The sequence below is a fragment of the Hipposideros armiger genome, unplaced genomic scaffold (genome assembly GCF_001890085.2).
Source record: "Hipposideros armiger isolate ML-2016 unplaced genomic scaffold, ASM189008v1 scaffold_14, whole genome shotgun sequence".
Lineage (NCBI taxonomy): Eukaryota > Metazoa > Chordata > Mammalia > Chiroptera > Hipposideridae > Hipposideros > Hipposideros armiger.
Genome location: NW_017731364.1, coordinates 4460896 through 4487370, shown reverse-complemented (window position 1 = coordinate 4487370; position 26475 = coordinate 4460896). Strand labels below are relative to the sequence as shown.

The window sequence follows — 26475 nt, the reverse complement described above, 5'->3', positions numbered from 1 at the left end:
GTGTGTGTGTGTGTGTGTGTGTGTGTGTGTGTGTGTGTGTGTGTTATGGACTGAATCTGACTCCCCCCCGGCCCCACCCCAGTTCATATACTGAAGCCCTAACCTCCAATGTGATGATTTTAGGAGGTGGGGCCTTTGTGAAACGATTAAGTTTAGATGGGGTCATGAGGATGGGGGCTGTATCATGGGAATTGTATCCTTATAAGAAAAGATGGAAAGACCAGAGCGCTCTCTCTCGCTCGCTCTCTCTCTCTCTCTCTCTCTCTCTCTCTCTCTCTCTCTCTCTCTCAAATGTGAGAGGACACAGTGAGAGAAGGTGGCCATCTGCAAGCCAGAAACTGAGCCCTCACCAAGGAACCAAAATTTGCTAGTTTTGGGATTTCACAGCCTCCAGAACTGTGAAAAATAAACTCTTGTTGTTTAAGACACACAGTTTATGATATTTTGTATGGTAGCCTGAGCCGACTAACACTGTATATATATATGCATGTGTGTGTGTGTGTGTGTGTGTGTGTGTGTGTGTGTGTGTGTAAGTGTGTGTAATATTATGTAGCTATCAAAAAGAACACATCAATATATCTGTTGACCTGGAGAGATGACCATTATTTAAAAAATAAAATTACAGGGTGATAGTACAATCTCATTTGGAAAATCAAACCACAACAGTCTTCCCTATCTCTATGTTGTTTATAAAAGCATGAAGAAAGTGTGGTGGGAGGAGAATAGAGAGAGCAGGGTCATGGAAGAACTAAACTCCTCTTCTGTCTTTTCTGGTATTGTTTTGCTGGGTAAGCATGGTTAAATATTTAAGACAAATTTCTTGATTAACTTTTAAAACTCCAGGTGTGTGTGTAAGTGGGGATGAAGGTCCTAAGAGAGTTTCAGAGTTTATATTTTAATAATCATAAATTGTCTTGCTTGTCTCATAGTATACCTTAATACAATTTTTTTAATGACAATGTTGACCAAGGAAATGTTGCCTAAGAAAGTTGACAGTATGTGACACACACCACAACTAATAGCTCAACTGTATTCAGGTCCAGGAGGAAGGAATTAAGTAGACATAATAACATCTTCCACTCGAAGGCCTCAAGATTGAATCCATATTGCCCTTATCATCAGGTGTCATTCTTATCAGAAGTCTTCCCTGCTTAAACCTATCCTGCCCTAGTTTTGTTTTTAAAGTAGAGAACACCATATAACAAAATAAATTACAAATGCATTTAAAAATTTAAATTAAAGAGATAAACTCAAAAGATACGAATATATATCCATCAGATCTCAGGATGAGAAAGGACTTTTTTGGGTGATAATCAGAGGAAGGAAACCTAAAGGAAGGAAAAATGTCTAAATTTGACTAGACAAAAATCAAAACTGATTATTAAAAATCACAGCAAGCAAAGTAAAAAGGCAAACTGGAAAAATATGGTATAGGATTAATATTCTGATGCATATAAAGTCCACCACACACAAAAAAAGTGACAAAAGACATGAACAGGTCTTTCAGAAAAGAAGTTAAAATTGTCATTAAGCCTGAAAAAATGTTTACCTTCATTAATAACCAAAATTATGCACATTAAAAAAGTAATGCAACTGCATTTGTAATCTTCCATATGTTAGCAAAGATGAAAAACAGTGATGATACTTGGTGTTGGCCATGTGTGGGAAGCATGCGGCCTCAATCACTGTTGATAGGAATATAACTCAAATCAAGATGACCAACCCATGTCTTATACCCAGGTGGTGTGAATGTAAATTGGCATAATTGCAAATAGTTTAACGATTTGGCAATTTGCATCAAAGTCTTAGACATGTTTATATGCTTTGATATTTCTAGTACTTTGTCAAAGTAAAAATTCCTGAATGTGCACACACAGATCTTTGAAATATATTCATCTGAGCAAAGTCAGGAAGGAACACTGTCTACAACAGGGACAGCGATGGGCAGGGCAAAACGATCTGCCTGTGACAGAAACTGCCATTCTTCGCATGTGCAAATGGAGGATTTAAGGAATATTTGGTATCTGAAATATGAAGCCAACTTGGAATGGACATGCATCCAAACTGGACTAAATGTGCAAAGCCAAGGCAAGACTAAATCTGTAAAATGAATCTTTAGCAATTTGGCAGATTGGTTATTTGGAGATTGGCTTTTGGCAAATTCATCATGTGGTAAATGGCTTTCCAGCAACATGGCTGCTTCCAGCGAGGCTACCTTGAATGACTGTACCAGAACAGCCACAACAGCCACATTGATCTCTTTAAATGCAAAAATCAGTAAGGATTCATCTTTTGAAAGTAAGTTTGAGATTCTCACAATATTCCAGATTGATTTGGCAACTGAAGGAATGTCAGTTCCCTTCAATTCACAGCATTACCTATTGTTGTTCCCCTGCTTTCCTTAGCATAAACAAACTCACGTATGTGCTAGAATGTTGATTAGTTAATTTACAGAGAACTGTAAGTACTCAGAGGACTAGATAGTCACATTTGAGAATGAGTGGTTCTCTCTTGACAGCAAACCTCCGACACGAATATATGGTGGAGTACTGGACTATTCCAGCATCATTAAGAATAAGGGGATTTCACAAGAAAACAAAAATATAAAGTGAGAAGAAAAGCTGACAAACACAAGAGTAGCATGAATTGGTGTACCCTTTCAGTAAGCCTAATGTGGGTCATGCTCTAGTGAAATCAGAGAGAGGGGGTGGTAGCGTTTGGGTCAGAAATAAATGCCTGAGTAGGAGAGAGATCAAACTATCAGCTTTGACTTATTTTAAAACCATTCGTTTAGGTTCCCCCCCCCCCAGTAATAAAGCTAATAAAGGAAACTAGAAAATGAAAATAAACAGCCCATTGTGCCATCATCTAAAGCCTCTACCGTGAATAGTCTGAGGCATTTGTTTCTTTTCAGTATTGTTTTCTATACTTTTGAATAACACAATTGACAACAGAATGTATATTCAATTTCATCGCCTTTTTGTTCACTGCACATTTTAACACAAGGCATTTCCCACATCAAGAACTCCTCACAAAGATGCTTTCAAATCGCTGCTTAATACTCTCTTGTAATGCCAGATGCTATCTGATCACTTCAATATTATTGATCATTTTGATAGTTTACCATGTTTTTCTTTTGTAGTTTAAGCTGCAGTGAATATTACTGTACATAAAGACTTTTTCTATTTTAGATTTCTATAAATTCAATTACTGACCCCAAAGTATGATCTGTTTTAAGTGATTTTTTTTTCATCAGATTATAAAGGTTATGTTGTTTTGCTGTAACGCTTTGGTTCTTTGACTGCTTTTCTTTTTTTGTTTTTTTGTTTTTTGGTGTGGTTTTTTTTTTGGTGGTTTGTTTTTGTTTTTGTTTTTTTTAGCTGAGCCATCCTACCACCAGGAATCAAACCAGCTACCCTGTTGCTCAGAGCTCAGACTCTTGAGCGAGCGAGCTCTTAACCAACTGAACCACTTGGCCAGCACTCCTGATGGCTTTTCTTTAGCTTATATGTAGGGAGGCCATTTTTGAGGTTCTATAATAGGAATTGTCCATGAATACATTGGTCATAGGCTGTTGGAGTTGGAAGGGATTTGATCTTCTTATTGAGCCACTCATTTCACAGATGGGGCCACAAAGACTGAGTGAGTCTGAGTGACTAACTGCCCAGTGTCACCCAGGACGTGAGTGTCTGATGCTGTGGTAGACTGGATCTCCTGATCCCCAGACCAGGACACCCCTTATCTTCTATTGACAGGGCATGGAAGGAAATATGAATTCCCAGAGGGTACATTTGTGGATGGGAAGGACATCTCAGGCAGGGGAGAAATCACATGGAGGTGAGAGTATGAAAAGCCTGCACAGTGATATTCTGACTGATGTGGCTGAGCCCAAGGCACTAAGTGATGTTACAGTGAGAAATGAGTCTACAAAGGCAGAGAATAAATCCTGCTTTTCCTAGACCTAAAGTTCATTAATTATATAATAGTTGCTAGTATTTATATAACACTTTAGAGTTTGAAAAGTGAGTAACATACATTATCTTACTTGACCCTCACCCCAGTCCTTTACAAACGGAAAATGAGAGAATGTTCTAAATGACTTATCCAAGATTACACAACAAGCAAACAGTGAGATTGGGACTTGAAATTCAAATTCCTTTCACCAGGTATACTGTTTCCCAATCCAGAGTCAAGGTCAATGGCAAAATTAGTAAGTAATTTGCACATAGGCTATGATATCAATATTTTTTTAGCATAGTTTACAGACCTGTGATGTTGCTCTGCTCACAGTGTCAATCTTGAAATAGAAAAGTCCATTATGCTCTGCATTAAGCTTTGTGATAGAATGTTTCAAAGGCTCCACCAGGTTTGGGCTGTCGACAGGTATTTCTGAGGGGCAGCCAAGGCAACCCCTGATAGGTGGTAGTCCAAAATCTTCCACTGAAAAGAATCAGATTTTAAGTCAGCACATGCAGTGAAGGAGCAGTCTAGCCTGGTACCTCTCCCGCACATGGTACAGCATCCATTTATAGAGGGCCACATGGTGGCACAAGGCTCAGTAGTGAGTGGGTGGAGGTGGCCTGTTTGACCTCCACTTTACAGCTTCTCCTCTTTTCCTCTCCTCAGAACCAAGTATGTATAGGGAAATCTTCAATTGGAAGGTGTTAGTTAATGACTCATTCAATATGTTGCACTTTTCCTAAGTTTTTGCATTTTTGATGGAAAGTATGAAAAGTCATGTTTAACTTAAAGGAATAACTCTCTAGTGCAAAAATTTGAAGTCCTATGATTCTGGTGAGCAGGCAGCTTCAGTAATGCTTCTCATTGTGCAATGTGTGCAACTATCTTCCAAGTATGAGAAAAGCCACCTCTTGGTGTAAGAAATACTTTACCATAAACTTATGCTATCTCCCTTCCCCTGCATTATAACATGCAGGAGAAAAATGTCTTTAATTGAAAGGATTTTATTTTGAGTGATTAAAAATGAGATACAGCTTCCCCAATTTACAACACCTGACTTAAGAACATCTTGTTCAAAAGGAAGACCAGATGAACATGTACCTGGAGGCCAGCTTTGTCCAGAGAACTTAAAATTTCCCTCCTGTCACCATATTCCCTTCTGGCCACTCACAGAGCAGTTTCCACTGCATCTGCTACAGCATAGCTGGGCAGAAATGGGGTACAGTGTTCTCAGTAAGGTCTGTTGGTCATATAGGCTTTGTGGCATATCTTGGCACCCAAAGCACAATTCCTATGAAAAGACCTAGCCAGTTGTCTGGGACCAACATGCACTGTTAGAGCACAAAATGTATTATTCCTTACCTGGATCAAGTTCACACTTCTGTGAGAAGGAAGCAATTCTTTCCTGAAGATCTATGTATGCATTATCTGTACATTTACCGGTATCCTAGTTTTTAAAAAGTATGTAAGTGCATAAATTAAAAACATTTTTAAGAACTTTTAAAGTAAACAACTAGTAAAATTAAATATAGGATGCTGACTTTGCATTGAAAACCAAACCAAACATTATCCAATTGCAAAAAAGAATAAGACACAATTAGGTAACATCATCAAAAACAACCCAAACATATATAGACAAACACACAGAAACATGAAATAAGATGACAAGAAAACCTAGTATAGGAACAATAGCCATATAAGGGAATGGGTAAAATTTTCTTTTAAAAAGGCAAACTTTCAGATTAAGTTAAAAACAAAATCAATGTATTATATATTTAAGAATAATATTTTATAATAAAAAAGATAAAGAAAGATTAAATATAATGGACATGCAAAGCTATATGAGGCAAATATAAACAAAAAAGGAGCTAAAGTATTATTAGTATTGGACAAAATAAAATTCACGTAACAAACAACTCATGAAGGTAGTAAGAAAGATAATTTTATTTTTATAAAAGATACAGTCTAGAAACATGGAAACAAATACACACAGCGGAAAAAAATATATGAATAGAAAAAGACAAAAATAATTGTGGGAAAATTTAATATACAACTATAAATCTAAGACAGGCCAAATGGATAAAAAAATAAGTAAGGCTGTAGATGACTTGAGTAACATAATAAAAATTTATTTAAATAGTATTTTCATATGATACATACACATAATTTAAAATATTTTATAAGTATGATGCAAATATTTTAAATTGCTTATACACTAGGTCACAAAGAAAGGCTCAATAAACTTTGCAAATCAAAAGCAATATGTCATATTATTTGACCTTAACACCAAAAAGAAAAAAATTCCTAGAAATTAATAACATAAGTTTAAACAAATAAACAAAAAACTAACTACTTACTTAGAAATCTAAACATGCTTGCCTAAATGGTTATGGTCTTTCCTGGATAAGGAAAATATAAAAAACAAAACAAGAAAAATGAGAATTTTATATACTGTTGCCAGAGCAGCATTTAGAGTTTAACTCATGGCTTTATATACTTTCGTAATTTAAAAGGAGAGGCAAGAAACAAAACAACCCCAAATCTAGGTGTTTATCCCAAGAAGTTAGAAAAACAATATAAATAGCCTTAAGCAAGACAAAAAGAAGGAAACAATAAAGATAAAGGCAAAATCAATGAATTAGAAAACAGAAAGTACTAGCATTAATACATAAATCCAAATGATCATTATTGGGAGAAGGGAAAAAAATAAACTCACAAAAAGGCAACATAGAAAAGGATACAGAGAAGTATAAAAATATGAGAATATTATGAAGAAGAGTATACTGTTTTAAACCCCAAAGAGGTAGATACTTTCCTGAAAAATTGTAAATAACAAACCCTGACTTAAAAACAAAAACAAAATTAGAATGGACCAATGACTGAAGAAATAGAGAATGCTATCATTACACTCAACTTCCATTCCACTTCTCATCTCAAAACAACTGGATGTTTTATAGGTGAATACATTTAAAAACTAAAGAACATATATTTCCATGCTATATAAACTGTTTCTGAATATAGAAAATAGTGGCAAACTAACTCAAAAATAGAAGGCAGCAGTGGGAAAAGGGAAAGACCAAATATGAGATGGATTGACTCCATAAAAGAAGTCAGAGGCATGAATCTACAGGTGCTCAGCAGGGCTGTAGAGGTCAGGACATTACGGACATCACTCATTTAGAGAGTTGCCAAGAGTCAGAGCTGACTCAATGGCAAGTAACACACACCCAACTCATTCTATAAAACTATAATCTGTATACCAAAACCTGAAAAAATAAAATGCACACACAAACACACATAAGTATAGATGTAGAATTCATAAATAAACTAGAAACAAAATCCAAATGCATATTTAAAGAATAATTAACACTAAACAAATAGAGCTTAGTTTAAGAATCTAGAGATTACTATTAGAAAAGTTGACAAAACAACATAACAAATTGAATTAGAAATATATAATATTATGATATTTCAATACATATTCTAAAGCATTTGCTAAATTAAATTCTAACGCCAGTTTCTTATTTAAAAGCAAACCAAAACAAACCTCTTTAAAAGCAGAAATGTAAGGACACTTCTTAAACATAACAGAATGTCTCCTTGGAACCCATAGCAAATGTACATAATAAAATTCTAGAAGCTTTCCCAATAAAATCAGGAATAAAACATAAATGTGTGATCACTGTTATTTAAAAAAATATCTCTGGAAGTTTGGGTAAATTCATTGAGACACAAAACAAAAAATAAGCATCAGAAAAGAGGAGATAAAAGTGTTACTTGCATAAGATATTATTATATACCAAGAACAATCAAAAGAATCAATGGAAAGGTGTTAGAGTTAATCAAAGACTTCAGTAAACTTGCTGGATATAGGTAAATGTTTCAAAATTGATACATTTATATATAACAATAGCTTATTAAAAAGAATAACATAAGAACTAATAGCAATAACCAAAACCAAAGAAACAAAAAAACCCCTCCAAACCTAGAAATAACTCAAGTGAGCAATGGTCCAGATATACATAAACAAAAGCACATAACGTTAGAAATTTAAAATAAAATGACTAAACAGAGATGTATACCAAGTTCTTGACTGAAAAGACTAAATATAGTACATTCACCCATTATCCTCAAATTAATTTAGAAATGTAATACAATTCCAATCTATGTGACAATGTAAGTTTATCTTACAAACTTATTGTAAGGTTGGTTTTGAAAATATAAACACTAGAATAATAAATCACAAATTTAAATTTACTATGAAGCTACAGCTGTTAAAACATGGTGGTACAAACGTAGAGAGCAGATTTTTCATAAGAAACTAGTATGGGATAAAGGTCACAAATTTATGTAGAGGGGAAGAATGTTGAGATATCTGGTTATCTTTAAAAAAAATCAATTTAGGTACCTCACAAGATACATTAAAATTGATTACAGATAGGTTCGAAAGCTATATTTAAAAATTGTGACCATAGGGCTGGCTGAGTGACTCAGTTGGTTAAGAGCTCACTCAAGACTGCGAGCTCTGAGCAACAGCAGTTCGATTCCCAGCCCGAGCTGAGCTGCCGCTGAGCTGCCAACATGCGGCAGGATGGCTCAGCTAAATAAAAAAAATTAAAAAAAAAATAGTAACCGTGGACTAACTAGGAAAAAAAAAAAGGTGACTGCTGAGATAATGATGGTAGAATTCAAAAGGAAAATATTGGTAGATTTGGTCACCAACAAACAAAAACTAATATTTGTAAGTCAGAAATACCATAATGAAAACTAAAAATTAAACAACTGAAAAAAATATGACAAATCACTGATGTCTTTAATATACAAATACTATTTTCCAAACCGTTAAGATTTAGCCCAAAGAGAAATGGGCAAAGGATATAGAAGACAATTCATAAATTCAATCCATAAATTTCTAACAAACATATGAAAATGTAGTGGTTAAATAAATGCATATTAACTACATTGTTGATTGAGAAAATGAAAACTAAAAATGTTTTTATCTATGAAATTAGCTATGTTTTTAAAAATAATACTGAATTATATCAAGGGTATACATTGCTGATCGAATGTAAATCGGTGCATTTGACAACAGCCAACCTACATATCAAGAGTTTTAAGAGCTTTTATATAATTTTATACTATGTGTAAAGCTGCGACTTTATTCTGAGGAAAATATACCAAGTACAGAAATAGCTTTATTCTCAAAAACGTTTGGTGAGTTATTAATTATAATAAAAAGTGGAAACAATCTAAATGTCTAAATATTTCAGAAAATAATCTATGGTATCTTTATTAGGATATTATACAGTTATTTAAAAGCAAGTTTATCAAGGGTTTTAATGACATGAAAATTCTTAGGTGAAAATGCAGGGGTGGCCAGTTAGCTCAGTTGATTAGAGCACAGTGCTCATAACACCAAGGTTGCCAGTTCTATCCCCACATGGGCCACTGAGTTGCGCCCTCAACAACTAGATTGAAACAACTACTTGACTTTGAGCTGATGGGTTCTGGAAAAACACACTGTTCCGCAGTAAAATTTTTTAAAAAAGAAAGAAAAATAAGAAGAAAATGCAGCATGTAAAATAATTACAATTATTAAAAGACAAAAAAATCACCCCCCCCACCCCCCGAAAAAAAAGACACGAGGGAAATACACTAAAGTATTTTGGGGTATTTGGTTCAATATTATTTTTTTCTATGTTTCTACATTGCCTTGAAGTTTTCTATAAATTTCTATTTCTGATAAGAGAACACATATATAATAAATGTCATAGTTTTTAAAGATACAGGGAACACCACACTTATAATACCCTAGTTTTAGATAGGGAGAAGGATGCTGGAAGTAGCCGAGAGGATCTCAATTGTATCAACATATTTGATTCACCTGAGAAGTTTTTAGATCATTCTGACTCCAGGTTCCCACCCCACATCAATTAAATCAGAATGTCTTAGGGAATGGCCTGGGAATAGGTATTTTTTAAAGCTGGCCAACTGATTCTAATGTACGCCATGGCCTGAGAACTACTTACGAAACCTTTTTTTTTTTTAAGTTTTTTTAAAAATTCTTTTTTAAAGAAAATTTATTGGGGAACAGTGTGTTTTTCCAGGACCCATCAGCCCCAAGTAAAGTAGTTGTTTCAAGCTAGTTGTGGAGGGCACAGCTCTGCTGCCCATGTGGGAATTGAACTGGTAACCTTGGTGTTATGAGTCTGTGCCTAATCACCTGAGCTAACTGGCTGTCCCTGAAATCTCTTAAATCAGTGCTTTTTCAACCATAATGAATCAACTGAGAATCTTGTTAAGATGCAGATTTAGCAGGTGCAAGGTATAATTCAAGATTCTGCTTTTCTAACAAGCTCCCTGGTAATTGATGCTGATGTTGCTCGTCCAGGGACCAAACTTTGAATAGCAAGGCCTTAGATCTTACCAATTGTGGGCAAAATAGTTCATTTATATTTCACTTCCTTTAATTATTGTAACAAACTCTGTGAGTTAGGTGCTATTATCTTTCACTAATTTACAAATGAGGAAATGGAGGTTCAGAGAAGTTATACCAGATATTTGATTGGCTTTGTGACTCCGCTAGCCCTTGCATCTCTCTGTGTTGAAAAGAGAAAACTAAATTGAGTCCTTACAAACAGATGCAGAAGGATTAATGCTAGATAACATTTAGGCCTATATAATCTCAAATGGCTAACTAAACATAAAAAACAGAAGGTGTTAATAGATGTTTAAAAGGCCAGACTTGATTCAAACTGACAAAGTTAAATAGTAGCTAGAGCATATGTTTTTAGAGGGTTCCCCCTCTCTTTTTACTCTTTTTTTTTTATTATGGTAAAATATTTATAACATAAAATTTGTCATTTTAACCATTTTTAAGTGTATAACTCAGTGGCATTAATTACATTCACAGTGTTGTACAACCATCACCACTATCTATTTCCAATAGTTTATTACCCCAAGCCCAAATGCTGTACTCATTAAGCAATAACCCCCCATTTTCCCTCCTCCCAGCTCCTGGTAAACTCTAATCTACTTTTGTCTCTATAAATTTCCATATGTTAGATATTTCACATAAGTAGGATCATATCATATTTGTCTTTTTGTGTTTGGCTTATTTTTCTTAACGTTTTCAAGGTTTACCCATGATATAGCATGTGTCAGGACTTCATTTCTTTCAATAGCTAAAGAATATTTCATTGTTTTATATACACATGACATTTTGTTTATCCATTCATTTGTTCATGGACATTTTGGTTGTTTCCACTTTTTGGCTATTGTGAATAGTGCTTCAGTGAATACCAGCATGTAAGTATCCGTTTGAGTCTGTTTTCATTTCTTTTGGGTATATACCTAGGATTCCAAATGGTGGGTCATATGGTTTAACTTTTGGAAGAACTACCAAACTGTTTTCCACAGTGGCTGAACCATTTTACATGCCCATCAACACAAAATCCTACGAACTTTATAATTCGATTTTTGCCTACTTACACCATTGAGAAGGGACTTGCAGTCTGGAGTCAAGAACAGAAAATTCTCCTTGGAACAGTTAGTTTGCACAATTGTATAAGTAATTTCATAGTTCCATCCAGCCACCACCTGAAACAATTTTGAATTGAATATTTAAAGGGCAGTCTAAACGTTATTCACAGTGTTATGTGGACCTTAGTATACTGCCTGGCATAGCATAAATGCTCAGAGATATAAACTATTATTACTAGGCAAAAGTCATGACTGAATAAATATTAAGCACTTTATGACTCTCACACCCCTCAACACACACACACACACACACACACACACACACACACACACACACACACCTACACATCTGAAAACGAAAAGCAATATATAGATGGAGTTACTGTATTTCCTTAAGTAAGACCTAGCAATATTTCTTCTGCCAGGCAGCATAAAAGAATGTTCTACTGAATTTTGTGAACTATAAATGATGCTCTTCTAGATGGTTAAAGAAAACTTTGGAGCTAGAGTGGCCTTTAATGATAGGTTCTCAGGTTCCCAGACTGTCAGGTAATAAGACTTCTCTACTTTATCCTGGGCTAGTCTCACCCTGATTGCTGGATATGGACATAATTCAGTAGACTATGCATCTTGCATGAAAGCAAGTCGGAAGATTTATTAAAAGCTAGGAATGTTACTGACCAAAGTGAGCCGCTCATATTTGAGACTGAAATACAAGGGACCCAGTCAACTGTCAGTAAAGACTTGGTAAACTGAAGCAATGAAAAGACCAGATTTACAAGTACTTACTTTTTAAAAATGATGATATGGAAACTATAATTTAGAGGGTGCGCAGAAAGCTGTGCTAACTTTTTAAGGTACAATTTAATATCTTGGAGCCATGTTTGACTCATGATAGCTGGGGATGCTACAGTTTTCTTAAAACCTTAAGGCCAGAAGGTGTCTTTCATTTCACCATCTTTAAGAAGAACATGTAATGCCGACTCCCCATTCATTAAAACCAATCTCAAATGAAAGGATCTGATTAGACACCCATTTCCCCTTTACATATTGCAGTATCCAAACCACTTTGACTAAAGAGAAAGCTCTTTGCCTCCTGTGCTAGTCAGATGAGAACATAAAATAACTCCCTCACCACCAGTTGTGGAATCATCTGATTTCCTTCAGCCAATGTTTATTTTAGGTAATGAGACCCTAAATATAAAGATCCAACAAATTTTATCAATACTGTGTGAAATGAAAAATTAAAGAACAAACCTGTCTCTGGGCCATTTTTACTTCTTTAAGAGAAAAGAGGTGGGAATGATCAGTGTTGTTGTTAAAATGTTGAATGGCATGTTTCAGAACGGGTGCCAAATCAGGGCTGGCAGTCGATATGGGGTACACGCAGCCAAGACAGTTATACTTGGATGTCAGCACAGGGCCCTCGGCTGGACAAAGAAGGAACAGGCAAAAAGGATAGAGTTAATGAGCGAAATCCACATTCAGATACATTGCCCTGAATAAGTAAGATAATTTCAAAGGCCCTGGTAACACACACTTTCCAGTAAATCCCAGAATGCATTAGGAAAAGAGAACACAAAACTGCATTTCAGTCAGAAGAAAAAAAAAACCCCTATCATTCACTAAGGAACATCTCACACAAATGCTATTGTGCATAATTATTTTAAATTTATTTAAAAGTCATTTTAAATTATAGAAGTCATACATAGTTTATTTGTATTATAATAATAAACATCTCTTATGAATAAGTAAAACATTATAGGTATATTACTATTTATTTTTCATTGTTAATTAAAGCTCTTTGAAGCCTGGTATCAAACGTTTTATATCAATTCAATCCAACAAACATGTATTTTGCACCTGCTGAAATATGCCAGGCACTGAGCTAGACTACGTAGATATGTTAGTTTGTTAGTAATGGTCACTGCCATGTAGGAGTTTGGCAGTGTTGAGTGGGAGAGACAAAACTGTAGATGGATCACTTCAATATAATTCTGTTAAGAGCTCAGAAAGGTAGGAGCCCAGAGTGAGCTCAAGACTTTTCTGAGGAGAAGAGGCCTGAGTCGGGAAGGGTGAAGATCAGTCAAGGTCTACCAGGCAACAGAGGTATGAGGCCTGAGAAGAAGAACAAATGGTTCCCAAGAAAGCAGGATGAGTCAGGGGCAGTGGTGTGGGATGTAAAATGTATAAATGTATACACATTTATATGTATACACGTAAAATGTATACACATTTTACGAGGGCTTAACGCAGGAGGCAGGGTGGAGTGACTGAAGTCTGAACAGTTCATATAGAGAGTCTTGCCATTGAGTCTGGGATGCTCTCTGGAGGCTAAGGGTTGCTAACTGTATTACAAGGGTCACGGGTTCCTTGGTAAACCTGATGAGAGCTATGGCACCTCCCCAGGAAAATGCTCAGACTCACAATGTTGTCCACATAATTTAAGGGTTTTCATAGACCCTCTGGAGTAAATTAAGAATGATCTGCTATAAGAATGAGGAGCCATTGATGGGGTTTTAATGAAACGATGTAAACTATTAAAACAGGTGTGAGTTTGTATTAACTTACCAAGTAATGTTTGTAGCAGATAACCCTAACCTGCTGCTCAGTAGAGGCACACACCAAAGTCCTGAAGGAGTCCTAGGCCCCTTCCCAAAGGGACTCACACTGCCCAAATGTGCAAGATCCAAACAGAATCAGGAGGCCAACAGTGTTCTGCAACACTACCCCTCAGTTGTCAGCAGGTCAACACAACTCCCTTTGCAACTGTCTCTTGGCTTTCACTCCATTAAGTATGTGTGCCAGGAAAAAGATCTACTGGATGAATATTCATAACTCCCCACCAACCGCCTCCTTAATAAGGTTGTGTTGTATCAGTGTAGTGGGCAAAGTTAAAAACCTGGAGGGGAATTACACGGGAAAGGTGAGAAAATTACTTATGGGAGAACAACAACAAAAAATAGATGACACAGGAGGTGAACGGGGAGATGGAGAAAAGACGGAAGGCCGGATTGCCTGACTTTAAGGGCAACCCTGACTGGGGTAAAATGAGAGCTGGAGCGGCAGCCTTTTGAGGGTGAGAGGAGGACGGAAATATGTAAATTTAGTTTTTCTGAGTGACAGACTGATTTTCCACTTTGCCCCAACATTTCCAGAGAGGTGTTTAAAAATTAAAATAAAGATTTTTAAATTTTGAATTCTGGCCAAAAGTGTTTTCAGATGAGGGATTGTGGAACTCATAGTAATTTCTGAAGATGTGGCAAAGAGCTTTTTCTCTCACAGAATATAAGTTCTGTGTTCTGGATAATGTGAAAATTTGCTTATGAGATAGAGTTCTTAAACTGAATAATAAAAAGCCATTCCAAAAAAAAATGTAATCACTTGTAATTTCTTTTGTGTTTTGGACTTTTTTTTTTTTTAACGCAACTTCTTGTAAGAGCTGAAACTCAAGAAATAGAGTTTCTGTGGGTTCCATATAGATAACTAAGACCAGAACAGAACAACTGCTACTCTGGTGAGGTTCAAGAATGTGGCTGAAGACGCTGTTCTGGAGTCTCAGGTACTAAAACCCCATCTTGCCAAAGGCCAGTCCTGGGATGACTTTTGTGATTGACATCACCTAGATGTGCCCATTCTTCCGTACCTGGCCCCTCTGCCACAAGAAGGAAGGAGCTAATAATAGTGGTTAGATCTGTTCATAAGTTGTTCCGTACTTTCAGGGTCAACTATACCAACTCTGCTAACTCCTAGCTGTGGGATCTTGGGCATGATACTTAATTAACTGCTGTGGGCCTCAGTTTCCTCATCCATAAAATGGGGCTATTAATACTTTCCTCATAAAATTGTTGTGAGGATTAAATAAGTTAATACATGTAAAGTGATTAGAACTGTGGCTGGCAATAAGTGCTCAATAAATGCCAGCTATTATTACTTTTATCCTGATTATCATTAATACATTATTATTAGTGTACCTCTAGCCATGTCATCTGGCTTCAGTCTACAACAACCCTGTGCAGTGGGCATTACTATGATCCTCTTTTATAGATAACAAAAAGGGAAGCCAGAAAGGTGAAGAGGTGTTGAAAGATTCCAGGACAGGGCAGACCTCAAAGCTTGTGCTTTTCTCAGTCGAGGATGCTGACTACAATTGAAGGCAGGGTTCACATCTTCTCGTCCTGTTGCAGGGCCCTTGTACACACACCTGCTACAGAGCTGCTCTCAGGAAGAGGCGGGATAGTGCTGAAGGGGTGATTGGCAGTAGCCTGGCCCCAACCTCAGGACCTGCCACTCCAGTCCCTAATCCCCCACCAAGACTGCAAATGGCATCTCTACTACTGTCCTCTGAAGGGAGTTTTTTCTAGGTTGTGCTAATGGCCCCCCACAGAGACATTTCATTTCCCCCAGAGCAGTGCATTAGGATCTATCTGCTACCTGGAGTGATCTGGCAGGTCTGGGTAGCAACAGAGAATTTCACATCCCCTTTCTTCCTCACCGTTGCTGTGCATTCTCCTGTGGCCTGAAAAGAAAAACAAAAACAAAAAACAACCAAAAAAACATTTATCTTAATCTTTCAAATGGGAAGTACATCTAATACCATTGAAATATAGCTTTCCTTTTTTTAAAAAACTTGTCAAGATTTTTTCTAATACAGTTTTGAGATACAAGAATGAATGTTTTCAGAGCCTAATTATTATTATTTATAAACCACTAATATTCAGGAGATGTCAGAGGAGAGGCAGTATAAATGGTGAGGTTTTAAAGTATGAGTTCTTTGTTCGGAGTCCTGGAGATACGTTTTTTTCACCAAAATGGACACAATGCCCTAGAACCAGCTTGCTGTAAACTCCCCTCTTGACTTACCTTTCAACTTCAGGGTTCAAACTGCACACAGGATGCCAGTGTTTTGACATAAAGAGGTGAATCCATGGACTGTGGAAAGAGTGGCTTGCTTCCTGATTCCTTCTGCAGTTTCCCTTAATTAAGGCCAAACAACCAGCTATGGGGTGGCACGCATATGTGAGGCATTTGGTTAAGATAGCCATTGTTATTAAAACAAGGGTCCTGGCATAATGTATCTCCTTTTATCTTCCAACAACCAGATGAGGTCAATTTTATCTCCCTTTTACAAGGGAGTGCACTGGATCAGAGTGGTCAGCCTGTTGGACGCAGAGCAGCGTTTGTACTTAGGCCTGGGCAATTGAAACATCCACCATCTTCCCTCACCAATCCTTGATCATGGCTCAAATATTGATTTGTTGTCTCTGGGGCTTGGCCCACATGTCCCAATCGGTCATTAAAACCCACTTCTCATGAGAGAGCTTTCTTCACATTTAACGGCTGGCCTCTCTATGCACTTTCTGTCTATGCAAGAACACAGGCATCAAGCATTTGACTTTTCTATACATTTGAGGGGTTATGTGCATCTCTCACAAACAGACTCAACAATATTCATCATCCCCGGCACTAGTAAAAAAAAATCTGGCAGGCTCAAGGAGAAAACTAGAGGCCCCAAACATCAACACACTTACAGCTTTCTCAGAGTCTGTGTAGTCACAATCCTGCCAGGTTTTGCCACTTTGAACAGGGCAGTCACCCTCCTTGATTTCGTACTTGACAGAGAAAAATACATCATTGTTCTCCTGAAAAAAAATAAAAGGGGACCAAAGATATGTAGTAAGTCACCCAACTAACTCAACAGCAAACCATTTGTGTGCATACAGTTATGAATATTTGATCTTGATTTAATTCAACAAGAACAAAACTTTTATTAAAAACACTGAAAGTTGTAAATACTTGGAAGAATGTTCATAATATATTTATAAATCTATACAGAGGGTGCCAAAAAATGCATACACATTTTAAGAAAGGAAAACTGTATCGAAATTGTAATACGCAATATATACTCATAACAAAAGATGAATACGAGTCACTTTTGACTTCTGCAATTATAAGAGGTGCTCAAAGTGGTTACCATCAGCATTCAGGCACTTCTGATTACTGCGAACTACTGCTTGAGCAGAGATAACATCTCTTAAAATGTGCATACATTTTTTTGGCACCCCCAGTATTTTTTTTTCCCTCGCTATTTTTTAAATTACGAATCAGTATCCATAGTATTAGCCCATTTTTGTAGAAACCAATTTATATGTATGATTTTTAAAAGTCTGGAAAGTTATGCAATGGAGCTGTTAAAATGGTTGTCTCCCAGTGGTAGGTAGGAGTATGGTTGTCTTTCCCTTCTTTAAATCAAATTCCTGAATTACTTCAGTATTTTTTTTAACAAACATAGTATATTACTTGTACAATTATATAAAACAAACAAGAGACCTTTTTCATTTTTGAAAATAATGTTAACAGGTATCTCTGGATGATGGGATTAGTTATGGGTAAATTTAGTTGTTTTTTTATTATTTTTTTTCACCTCCATTTTTAAAAATTAGTTTCAGGTGTACAAAACAATGCACTAGTTATCCTTTTCACCCCTCACAAAGTAACAATCCCCCTCCCCCAGTATTTCTATTTTATTTGCTTTGTTTTCTATTTCTTCTAGCATGTCATGAAATAATAAATAAAACTTATAAAGTGCAAAGATGCTGAGTTAGATGAGCTTTCAGATGCAAAATCCTGGCATAATTGGAGTAGCAAGGGACTTGAGAAATGATGTTGTCCAGCTCTTCACTTTGCAGGTGAGAGAAGGGAGGCCCCAAGTAGATGGGGCATAGCTTAGGCAGCCTCCCACCTTGGAAGGGCAAAGCCAGCCAGATGCCAGGTCTCCTGACTCCTGGAGCAGCACTCTGTCAGAGCCTGTGCGGGTCAGAGTATTTGCATCTGGGAGATGATGGAGTCAAACAAGATAGTCTCCGAGGTTCCTTCCAGGTCTCAGATTTTGATAAAGCAGTAGGTGGTAGTGGTATAGGTGATGCCCACATAGAAAAGTAAAGAGTGATTCTATGGACATTTTAGAGCAAAAAAACCACATTTGTGACCGATGTCAGCCAATGAAGACAACACCATAAAATGTTGCTGAGGGCACATGACTATACTAGTTTGTGAAACAGAATGGCTCAATTTTACTTTCAGAAAAAAAGAACATGTTCACTGGGCTTTTTTCTTTAACCTCATCATGTCAAATATCTGGATTTTTTTCTCTACTGAAGTAAACAATTGCTTAACTATCATGGAGACATAGTGAAATTTACTTAAACTATTGAAAGATTTATATTTGTTGGAATCACATGCCTTGTCAGGATTTGTCTTCAACCTGAGTGCATCAATCTGTGATTAAAAAATATTAAAGACCAACTAGAACATTGCTATTACCCTTAATGCATTCAGCTATATGGATCTTATGGTAGGTAGATATTTTTGTCTAATGCAGGAAAACCATGTTAATCTCATTTCTGAATTCTCCTCTTAGATGAACCTCCTCTCCCTCTATCCTAGCTTTATTGAGGTATAATTGATGAATAAAAATTGTATATATTTAAGGTGTACAGTATGGTGATTTGATATATATATACGTTATGAAATGATTACCCCAAATAAGCTAATTAACACATCATCACCTCACATAATTACATTTTTGTGTGTGTGGTGAGAACACTTAAGATCTAGCCTTTTAGCAAATTTCAAGAATACAATACAGTATTACTAACTCTAATCAGCATGCTGTACATTAGATCCCTAGGATCTATTCATCTTATAACTAAAAGCCTGTATTGTTTGGCCAACGCCTCCTCATTTCCCTCACTCCAGCCCCTGGTAACCACCATTCTACTTTCTCCTTCTGTAAGTTTGACTTTTTAAAATGCCACATATAAGTAAGATCATACAGTATTTTTTAGATGTACCCTCTTAAGCACCTCCTCCCCATTTGAGGTCTGGAGGTCTTTATATTTTAGTCTAAGGCTGGTCACACAGTAAATCCTCTTGCTGAGGCCTGACTGCGTTCCTGGATTCTCCCACTCTGCATTATTCCTTTCAAATGACCCTCCCTACTTTTCTTTTATTTCACCCTAGGATACAACTCCTCTGATCACCCAGCAAGCTGAACTTGGTGACCCCGAGGACTAGTCATACCCTGCCTTCCAACCCCAGGCCAGAGAGTGGTGTTGGTCTTTTCTATGAGCTATAAGTAAGCTTCTACCTTTTATTACAGTTCTTTGGTGATTGGGGTGTGTGTGTGAGGCCTGGGCTCCAAGTGATCGCACAAATCCCGAATGACCTCAAGGTTAAACACAGCTCACTCACCGTCTTGGTGACTTCTGTTATGCGGTATAATACAAACTGGTTGCCACTTTGCTTTCTATCATTATACATCTTCAGAGCTGTGTCCACAACCTTAAATACATCCTCATCATTGCAGTCAATTTCTTGCGAGCTGTACTCTTGGGTTAAAGTTGGTAGCAGCCTGGAGCAAAGGAAAAAGATGGCAATTAACTTCATGATTGAAGTTTTTCTCTGGGAGCTTCACCCAGAATTGAGAGCTAATTTGGATGCTGATTTTAATTCTCTCCAGCCTTTTATCTCCTCTGTCTCTCTCTCTCTGTCTTAGCACTCCAGGGCCCTGATTGGATCCCTGCTGCCATACACTATTTGCCCTGTTTGATAAGGACAAATGACTCCGCTGGATTACCCAAGTAGATTTCATTGGAAATTGGAACATTACAACACTGAGGTTGTTGACCTGCTTGTTTGCATTTGGCAGGCATGTGGGAGCACAGAGCACATTTCCAGGTGATTGCACAACTCTGCATAGCAAATCAGAGCAGAATCTCATAAAGGAGGAGAGAAAAAAACACCAACCACCTCTGCTGCTCCCTTTCCCAAAGCCATTTATGAAGGTCATTACATGTGACAGCAATGCAACAGTGTGCAGACACTTTTCTATAAAATTTCTTTGCATGATATCTAATTGCAGAGAAGCAGGCTGCTACCAATCCTACTGCATGCCTGGGGAGCCCATGCACAGGGATATTGTGAGTGCAGGGAGTCTCACACCAGGACATTGGCACAACTAAAAATAAAAGATGGGGGGCTGGCTGAGTGGCACATTGGTTAAGAGTCAGCTTGAGGCTCCAGCTCTGAGCAGCAGGGCCCCGGTTCGGATCCCACATGGGGGCCAGTGATGCTGCGCCCTCTACAGCTGAGATGGTGAACAGTGACTCAACCTGGAGCTGGTCTGCTGTGGGTCTCCGGTGATGGCGTGGGCTGCAGTGGGGCTGGCTGGCAGTGGGCGTGAGCTTTCGTGAGCCGCTGTGAGCAGCCACCCAATGGCCGGTGAGCGGCTGCCTCACCTGGGAAGAGCGCAATGATAATACCAACATGGGCCAGTGAAGCGACGTCCTCCACAACTAGACTGAAGAACAACAAAAACAAAAGGACAGCAACTTGGCTGTTCCCCTCCCCCAATTCCCCAATAAAACCTATAAAAATAAAAAATAAAATAAAATATGGGCATGCTATTTGGTTTCTGGCCAACCCAGTTCCTCTCCACTCGATTGCATTAGTTGTAGAAAGGAAAATGCTCCCCATGGTGGAGGAGACAAGGGAGAAGCATAAGAAGGGACGGGTTGAGTGAAGCTCTGCCTACTCTGTCCTTGCTTCTTATTTCTGGTGTTGTGGATATGGGGCCTTTCATTCACTAAGCCCAAGTGATCTTTCTGATAAAGTTAGACTATTCGGGGAGAGAAGATCTAAGGGTTAAAGATATGGGCGAGCCCTTAGTAGATGTTTGCCCCCTAGTCTTACCCTCTTCATCCCCAAAAGATGTTTGACTCCTTGGTTGTTGTTGAGAGGGTCTCTAGCTTGGCAATTTAGTCTCTCTAAGAGCCCCTGGAAAAGAGGGGTCAGTGTGGGCTGAATGGTGGCCTTGTTGCTCTCTGAGTGGCAGGAACAAGAACTTGGCAGCAAGTCTAATGCTGATTCTAATCTAGCTCTGCTACTTAATTGCTACGTGACACTGAGCAAGTCAGGGTCATATAGCCTTTCTGAGCCTCAGTTTCCTCATCTGGAAAAGTAAAAAAAAAATCGTACTATCTTAATGAGGTTTTTTTGAGGAGTAAATGAGATAATATAGGTGCAGAGCCTGGTAATTAGATCCTATAAATTATATCTAATATTAGAGAGAGAGGGTTAAGGATCCCTGACTTACTGAAGCAGTTTCAGGTGCATGATGATGGCAGAAGGTCGATTCTAATGTATTTGTGTGCATGTGTGTGTGTGTGTGTATGTGTATGTGGGTGTGGTGGGGGGGGATGTAGGAAAGAAAACTAAGGTGAAAGAGACCTAGGTAAGTTCTTAGGCTGGGAAGAAAGAGGGGCCTGTAATGATGGAGAAGCTGGAGGTGGGACAGACAGTGAGGCGGTCACTGATGGTGCACGGTCCAGGAGGAGTAGAAAGGAGCACAAGGCTGATCACAGTGGGGGTTTCAAGTGAAGGCTCAGGAGCAGGATGTGGCAGTGTATACAGGCAGTATAATAAACAGGAAAGAATGTGTTTTCGAAGGAGGCTGATGTGAGTTCTAATCCCAGCCCCACAACCCACTGACTGTAACAAACATGAAACATTCATACAGTTTTTAGCTATCGTATGACAAAAAAAAATCTAGAAAAGGGGCAATCAATGACATATTTCCTAAACCTCCAGCACAATGTAAACTCCCTAGAGTAGGGATTGTTTCTTAGCCCATTATCCACCTGCAGCAACTGCGTTTGTACATTATAAATGCATTTAATTGAAATGAATTGAGAACCTTCAATCCTATGTGTTCCAGGTAATATTTTCAGTAACTCAAGCAATGTTTGTGAAAGTATCAATTAGAAAACACTACTCAAATGCTTCTGTAAGTTATTAAGCTCTGTAATTTTTTGGTCTTCCTGGATTTCGCCTTTTCTCTGCTTTTTATCAAAGCAGCCAACCCAGTGTTCACCCCTCCATGAAGGAACACGATTCCGCAGGGCTGACATTCAGCAGGTGCCACCCTGGTTGTTCATGGCTGGCCACCGTCCTGACTGATGGCTGTATCTGCTCTGGCTGGTCGGTGCTTGTGCCATATTGGTCATTAAACATTTTGGGCATTGTCATGTGGCTCCAAGAAATGAAGTCTAGCTGTACTCCAAGGAGGAAAGGGAGTCACCATCACCATTTTTAGAGAAGGAAGATGAGGCCCAAAGAAGTTTCATTACTTTCTTAGGATCTCATAGACAGTAAATTGTAGCATAGCCAAAATATCTGGCTTTAGAGGATTGTCATGGTTTAGCAATGAGAAGCTGAGATTAGAATCCACATTAGCCTCCTCCAAAGTCACATTTTTTCCTGTTTGTTATACTGCCTGTATACACTGCCAAGTCCTGTTTTCCTCCAGTTTTATTGAGAAGTAATTCTCATACATCACTGTATAAGTTTAAGATGTACAGCATGATGCTTTGATTTATATATTTTGTGAAATGATTACCACACTAGGTTCAGTTAATGTTTAATTGTCTCATAGATAAAAGAAAAAAGAAAAAAACTTTTTCTTTGTGATGAGAACTCATAGGATCTACTTACTCTCTAACAACTTTCCTGTATAGTATACAGTGATATTAACGATAGTCACCATGTTGCACATTACATCCCTAGTACTTACTTATCTTAAAACTGAAAGTTTGTATCTTTGGATCACCTTCCTCCAAGCCCTGCTTCTGTGTCTTCACTGGAAAGCCCCACCGTGATCAGCCTTGTGCTCCTTTCTGCTCCTCCTGGACCGTGCACCGTCGGTCACTGCCTCACTGTCCCACCTCCAGCTTCTCCATCATTACAGGCCCCTCTTGCTTCCCAGCCTAAGAACTTACCCAAGTCTCTTTCACCCTTGTTTTTTTTCTTACTCACCCCCTCCCCCCATTAGAATCTACCGCTGCCATCACCACACACCTGAAACTGCTTCAGTAAGTCAGGGAGCGAGAATCTAAAGTCTTATTAGCTTGTGTCTAAATGCTTGAGTCTGATTTGGGAAGAAGGGAAAAGAAAGAGGATTCAAGTGTGGAAAAAGAATCCGCTGGCACCAAAGATGAATAATGACAACTTTCTGAGACTAGAGAGCCCCTAGGCTGGGAGATGATATGAGAAGAACAGAGGAGTCTGTGGGTCTGGAAGCAGAGGACACCTTTGCCCTGCTTTCTGGACATATAGCCTGGAAGGCAGCAAGATCCCAGGGAGAGAACAGCTATGGTATCTCTTGGCAGCCATGTCCATCAGTAGTCTTACAGAGACTCCTATATCCCCAGTTTGATATAGAAGTAGCAGATAAGCTAGACTCAAAGAGTGATGTGAACAGGGTAGTAAACATTTCTCAGATCTGGTGGATTGGTGATGAAGAGTCAGACTTCCTTCTCATGTCCACCACCCAAACACCTTGGCATTATGTAAGAGTCTCGGACTGTGGCACAACTTTGTGTGGAGAGCAGCAGGCTGGAGGAACTCCAAGAAAGACTGAGGCTAAGTTTCCTATTAGCCCAGTAGGATGGCAACCTGAAATAGGAATTAATGTGTTCTAAAAATAAAGTGATATTTCTGGTGCATCTGAATTTATGGTTTATTTCTGTAAACTTCTTTGCAAATTATAGCCCAAACTTCTTTTGCTTCATAATTAAATTTAGAACTTATTTTTTTTCCTGAAAATATATTTAGAGGACTACAAATAAGAAATAGGAGAGAATTTACATCACTTTTATAAGAATAATCCTTTACATGATAATACATATCTTCTTGGTATGCCCAGCTACAGCATAAGTACTAACGGAGGAAAGAGGCTAGAATTAAAGGAGTTAAGTCCAGGAAATAAAGAAATTCCAAGGATCAGAGATTTGCCTCAAGTGGTATATTGGTCAGTGGGAGAATTAACTTCCGACTTGTGTGACTAAGATCTCTCCTGGCTCTTCTCATGTCATCTTCTCCGCCACCCACAGTTTGTCCTAACCTTAATATGAACGTAAGGTTAAAACAACTTGTACTTTTGCATTTGTCATTAATAAAATAGCCATTTTATTAATGGTTCTAATTTAGAACATTATTCATTTTTCAAGTAACTCAGATTTTTCTTTTGGAAATGTATATGCAAAAAACTTCAAGATTTGTGAAAATTCACTCTTGAACGTCCCTGGACATGATTCAGAGGCTGATTGAGGGAAGGGCTGAATTTCTGGCTTTAGAGGATTATTGTGGTTTGGCAATGACAAGATGGGAAAATGGGCTTCAGGAAGAGGAAGAACTTCACCTTTCTTTAGTGGAGGGAGTCGGTAAACATATCCAATTTGTCTCCATTTGAAGGGAAAGTGTCTTTTACCTGAACCTCTTTCTTCTGAGTGCCTTGGTGGTGGGCCATGGCCCCAGCGATGGTGGTCTTGGGAATCTTGGCTATGGGGTGGTGGGTCACAGGGTCCCTGGTCATGGAAATCATGGCCATGGAGATGGTGTCTATGGGGATGGTGTCCATGGGGATGGTGCTCATGAGGACTGTGTCCATGGGGATGATGCTCATGAGGATTATGTCCATGGGGATGATGCTCATGAGGTCTGTGTCCATGGGGATGATGCTCATGAGGTCTGTGTCCATGGGGATGATGCTCATGAGGTCTATGTCCATGGGGATGATGCTCACTGGAACTATGATTATGAAGGGGTGCATGAGTGCAATTGGTACCAAAGTGGAGGTGGTGACATCTTGAAGGGGACAATAGTGGAGGAGCTCCTGATTGAAATTGTGGTTTGCCTGAGTGATTTTTGTCTTCTAGAGGAGGTGGGCATCCAAGTTTATGTGGCTTGTGAGGATGGTGGTAATCTCTGGATCTACTGGGCTTAAATGGGGGCTTGCCAGCAGGAGAATGCTCATGCCCACCAGAGTGGAGTAGATGGCCCAGATGCGGTCGTACATCACTGATGTTTCTGTATTCCTGGTGAAGGATATAGAAAAGTGAATACCATCATGTAACAAAAAGGAAAAGTTAGATGTTTAACTTGATTTAGACTAACGGCCCTCCTACTTTTGCATTCTACAAATCAATTTAATAAGTAGAACACCAAAAGAGCATTCTCAAATTTTTATCTAGCCAAGTTGACATTTAAAATACAAACAAAAACTATCATCTACCACCATCATTGTTTCACAAATAGGAGTCATATTTTGATAACACAAGAATCAGAAAGATAATCTCAGAGTAAAGGATGGTCCTTTAAATGAAAAAATGTTATAGCATGAACAAATTTTCATATTATTTTTATTTTTCTCATTTCAACATAAAGCGGTGAAATTATATTATAGGAGGATACTCATCAGTAGACCAATATTTGGAAAACTGGTGCCTTATCATTTAGATTCTCAATAGAGTTCTGAGGCTCTATGGTATAAGCATCTTCTTCCACCTTAAGGATGAGCACCTCACCTCTTCCCTCTCCTTGTTCAGATTTTAATTTTATTGAAAAATCTTTGCAGCCATGTTCATTGTGACAAACCTGCTCCCTCTTTTTGGGGGGTTTGGCACGTGGATGTTTGGATTATTTTCAGGTTTACTTTTTTTATAATGAAAGATACTGTGAAGAATATCTGCGTGTAGAACAAGGGTTTCTACACAGAGATATTCTTGTACTGTTTTACACCTTATTTTATATACATTTATATAATAAATTTGAGGCGAATTTATTCCATTTAGATTCTAGGCCTAATACTAAAACTAGGAATTATTAAGTCAGCACTGGAGTCCTGACTACGAGGGTCATTTTTAAATTCCTTAAAGGTTGATTAAGTTGGTCATGATTTTACTTTTCTGACAGGTCTTATCCCTTCCCAATTCTTAGAAAAAATTTCACACTTTTTGTGTCATACCAGCATTTGCGCTCCTTTCCTCAGGGACTATTCTCTGTATTTCTCCCGCATCCCCACCCCACCCCACCTCTCTCATCATCTCATCTCATCTCATCTCATCTCATCTCATCTCATCTCATCTCATCTCATCTCATCTCATCTCATCTCATCTCATCTCATCTCATCTCATC

At 38.1% G+C, this 26475-nt stretch overlaps 2 protein-coding genes across 3 annotated transcripts in view; both read right to left on the bottom strand.

Annotated features, from left to right (window-relative positions):
- The window catches only part of KNG1 (kininogen 1), a 25746-nt gene extending 5783 nt beyond the window's left edge, over positions 1-19963 (bottom strand). Inside the window, exons 1-7 of one of the 2 annotated variants that reach the window (XM_019624003.1) lie at positions 19696-19963; positions 16974-17084; positions 15877-15961; positions 12700-12872; positions 11452-11559; positions 5323-5407; positions 4268-4440 (exon numbers count right to left, since the gene is read on the bottom strand). In XM_019624003.1, the coding sequence (XP_019479548.1) occupies positions 4268-4440; positions 5323-5407; positions 11452-11559; positions 12700-12872; positions 15877-15961; positions 16974-17084; positions 19696-19890 (930 nt within the window). In that variant the 5' untranslated portion in view covers positions 19891-19963. The remainder of the gene's footprint in view (positions 1-4267; positions 4441-5322; positions 5408-11451; positions 11560-12699; positions 12873-15876; positions 15962-16973; positions 17085-19695) is intronic. The other variant, XM_019623995.1, reaches the window with a different exon arrangement.
- A 4037-nt stretch (positions 19964-24000) lies between these two features.
- The window catches only part of HRG (histidine rich glycoprotein), a 10039-nt gene continuing 7564 nt past the window's right edge, over positions 24001-26475 (bottom strand). The window contains exon 7 of the mRNA XM_019667710.1: positions 24001-25376. Within this exon, the coding sequence (XP_019523255.1) occupies positions 24498-25376 (879 nt within the window). The 3' untranslated portion in view covers positions 24001-24497. The remainder of the gene's footprint in view (positions 25377-26475) is intronic.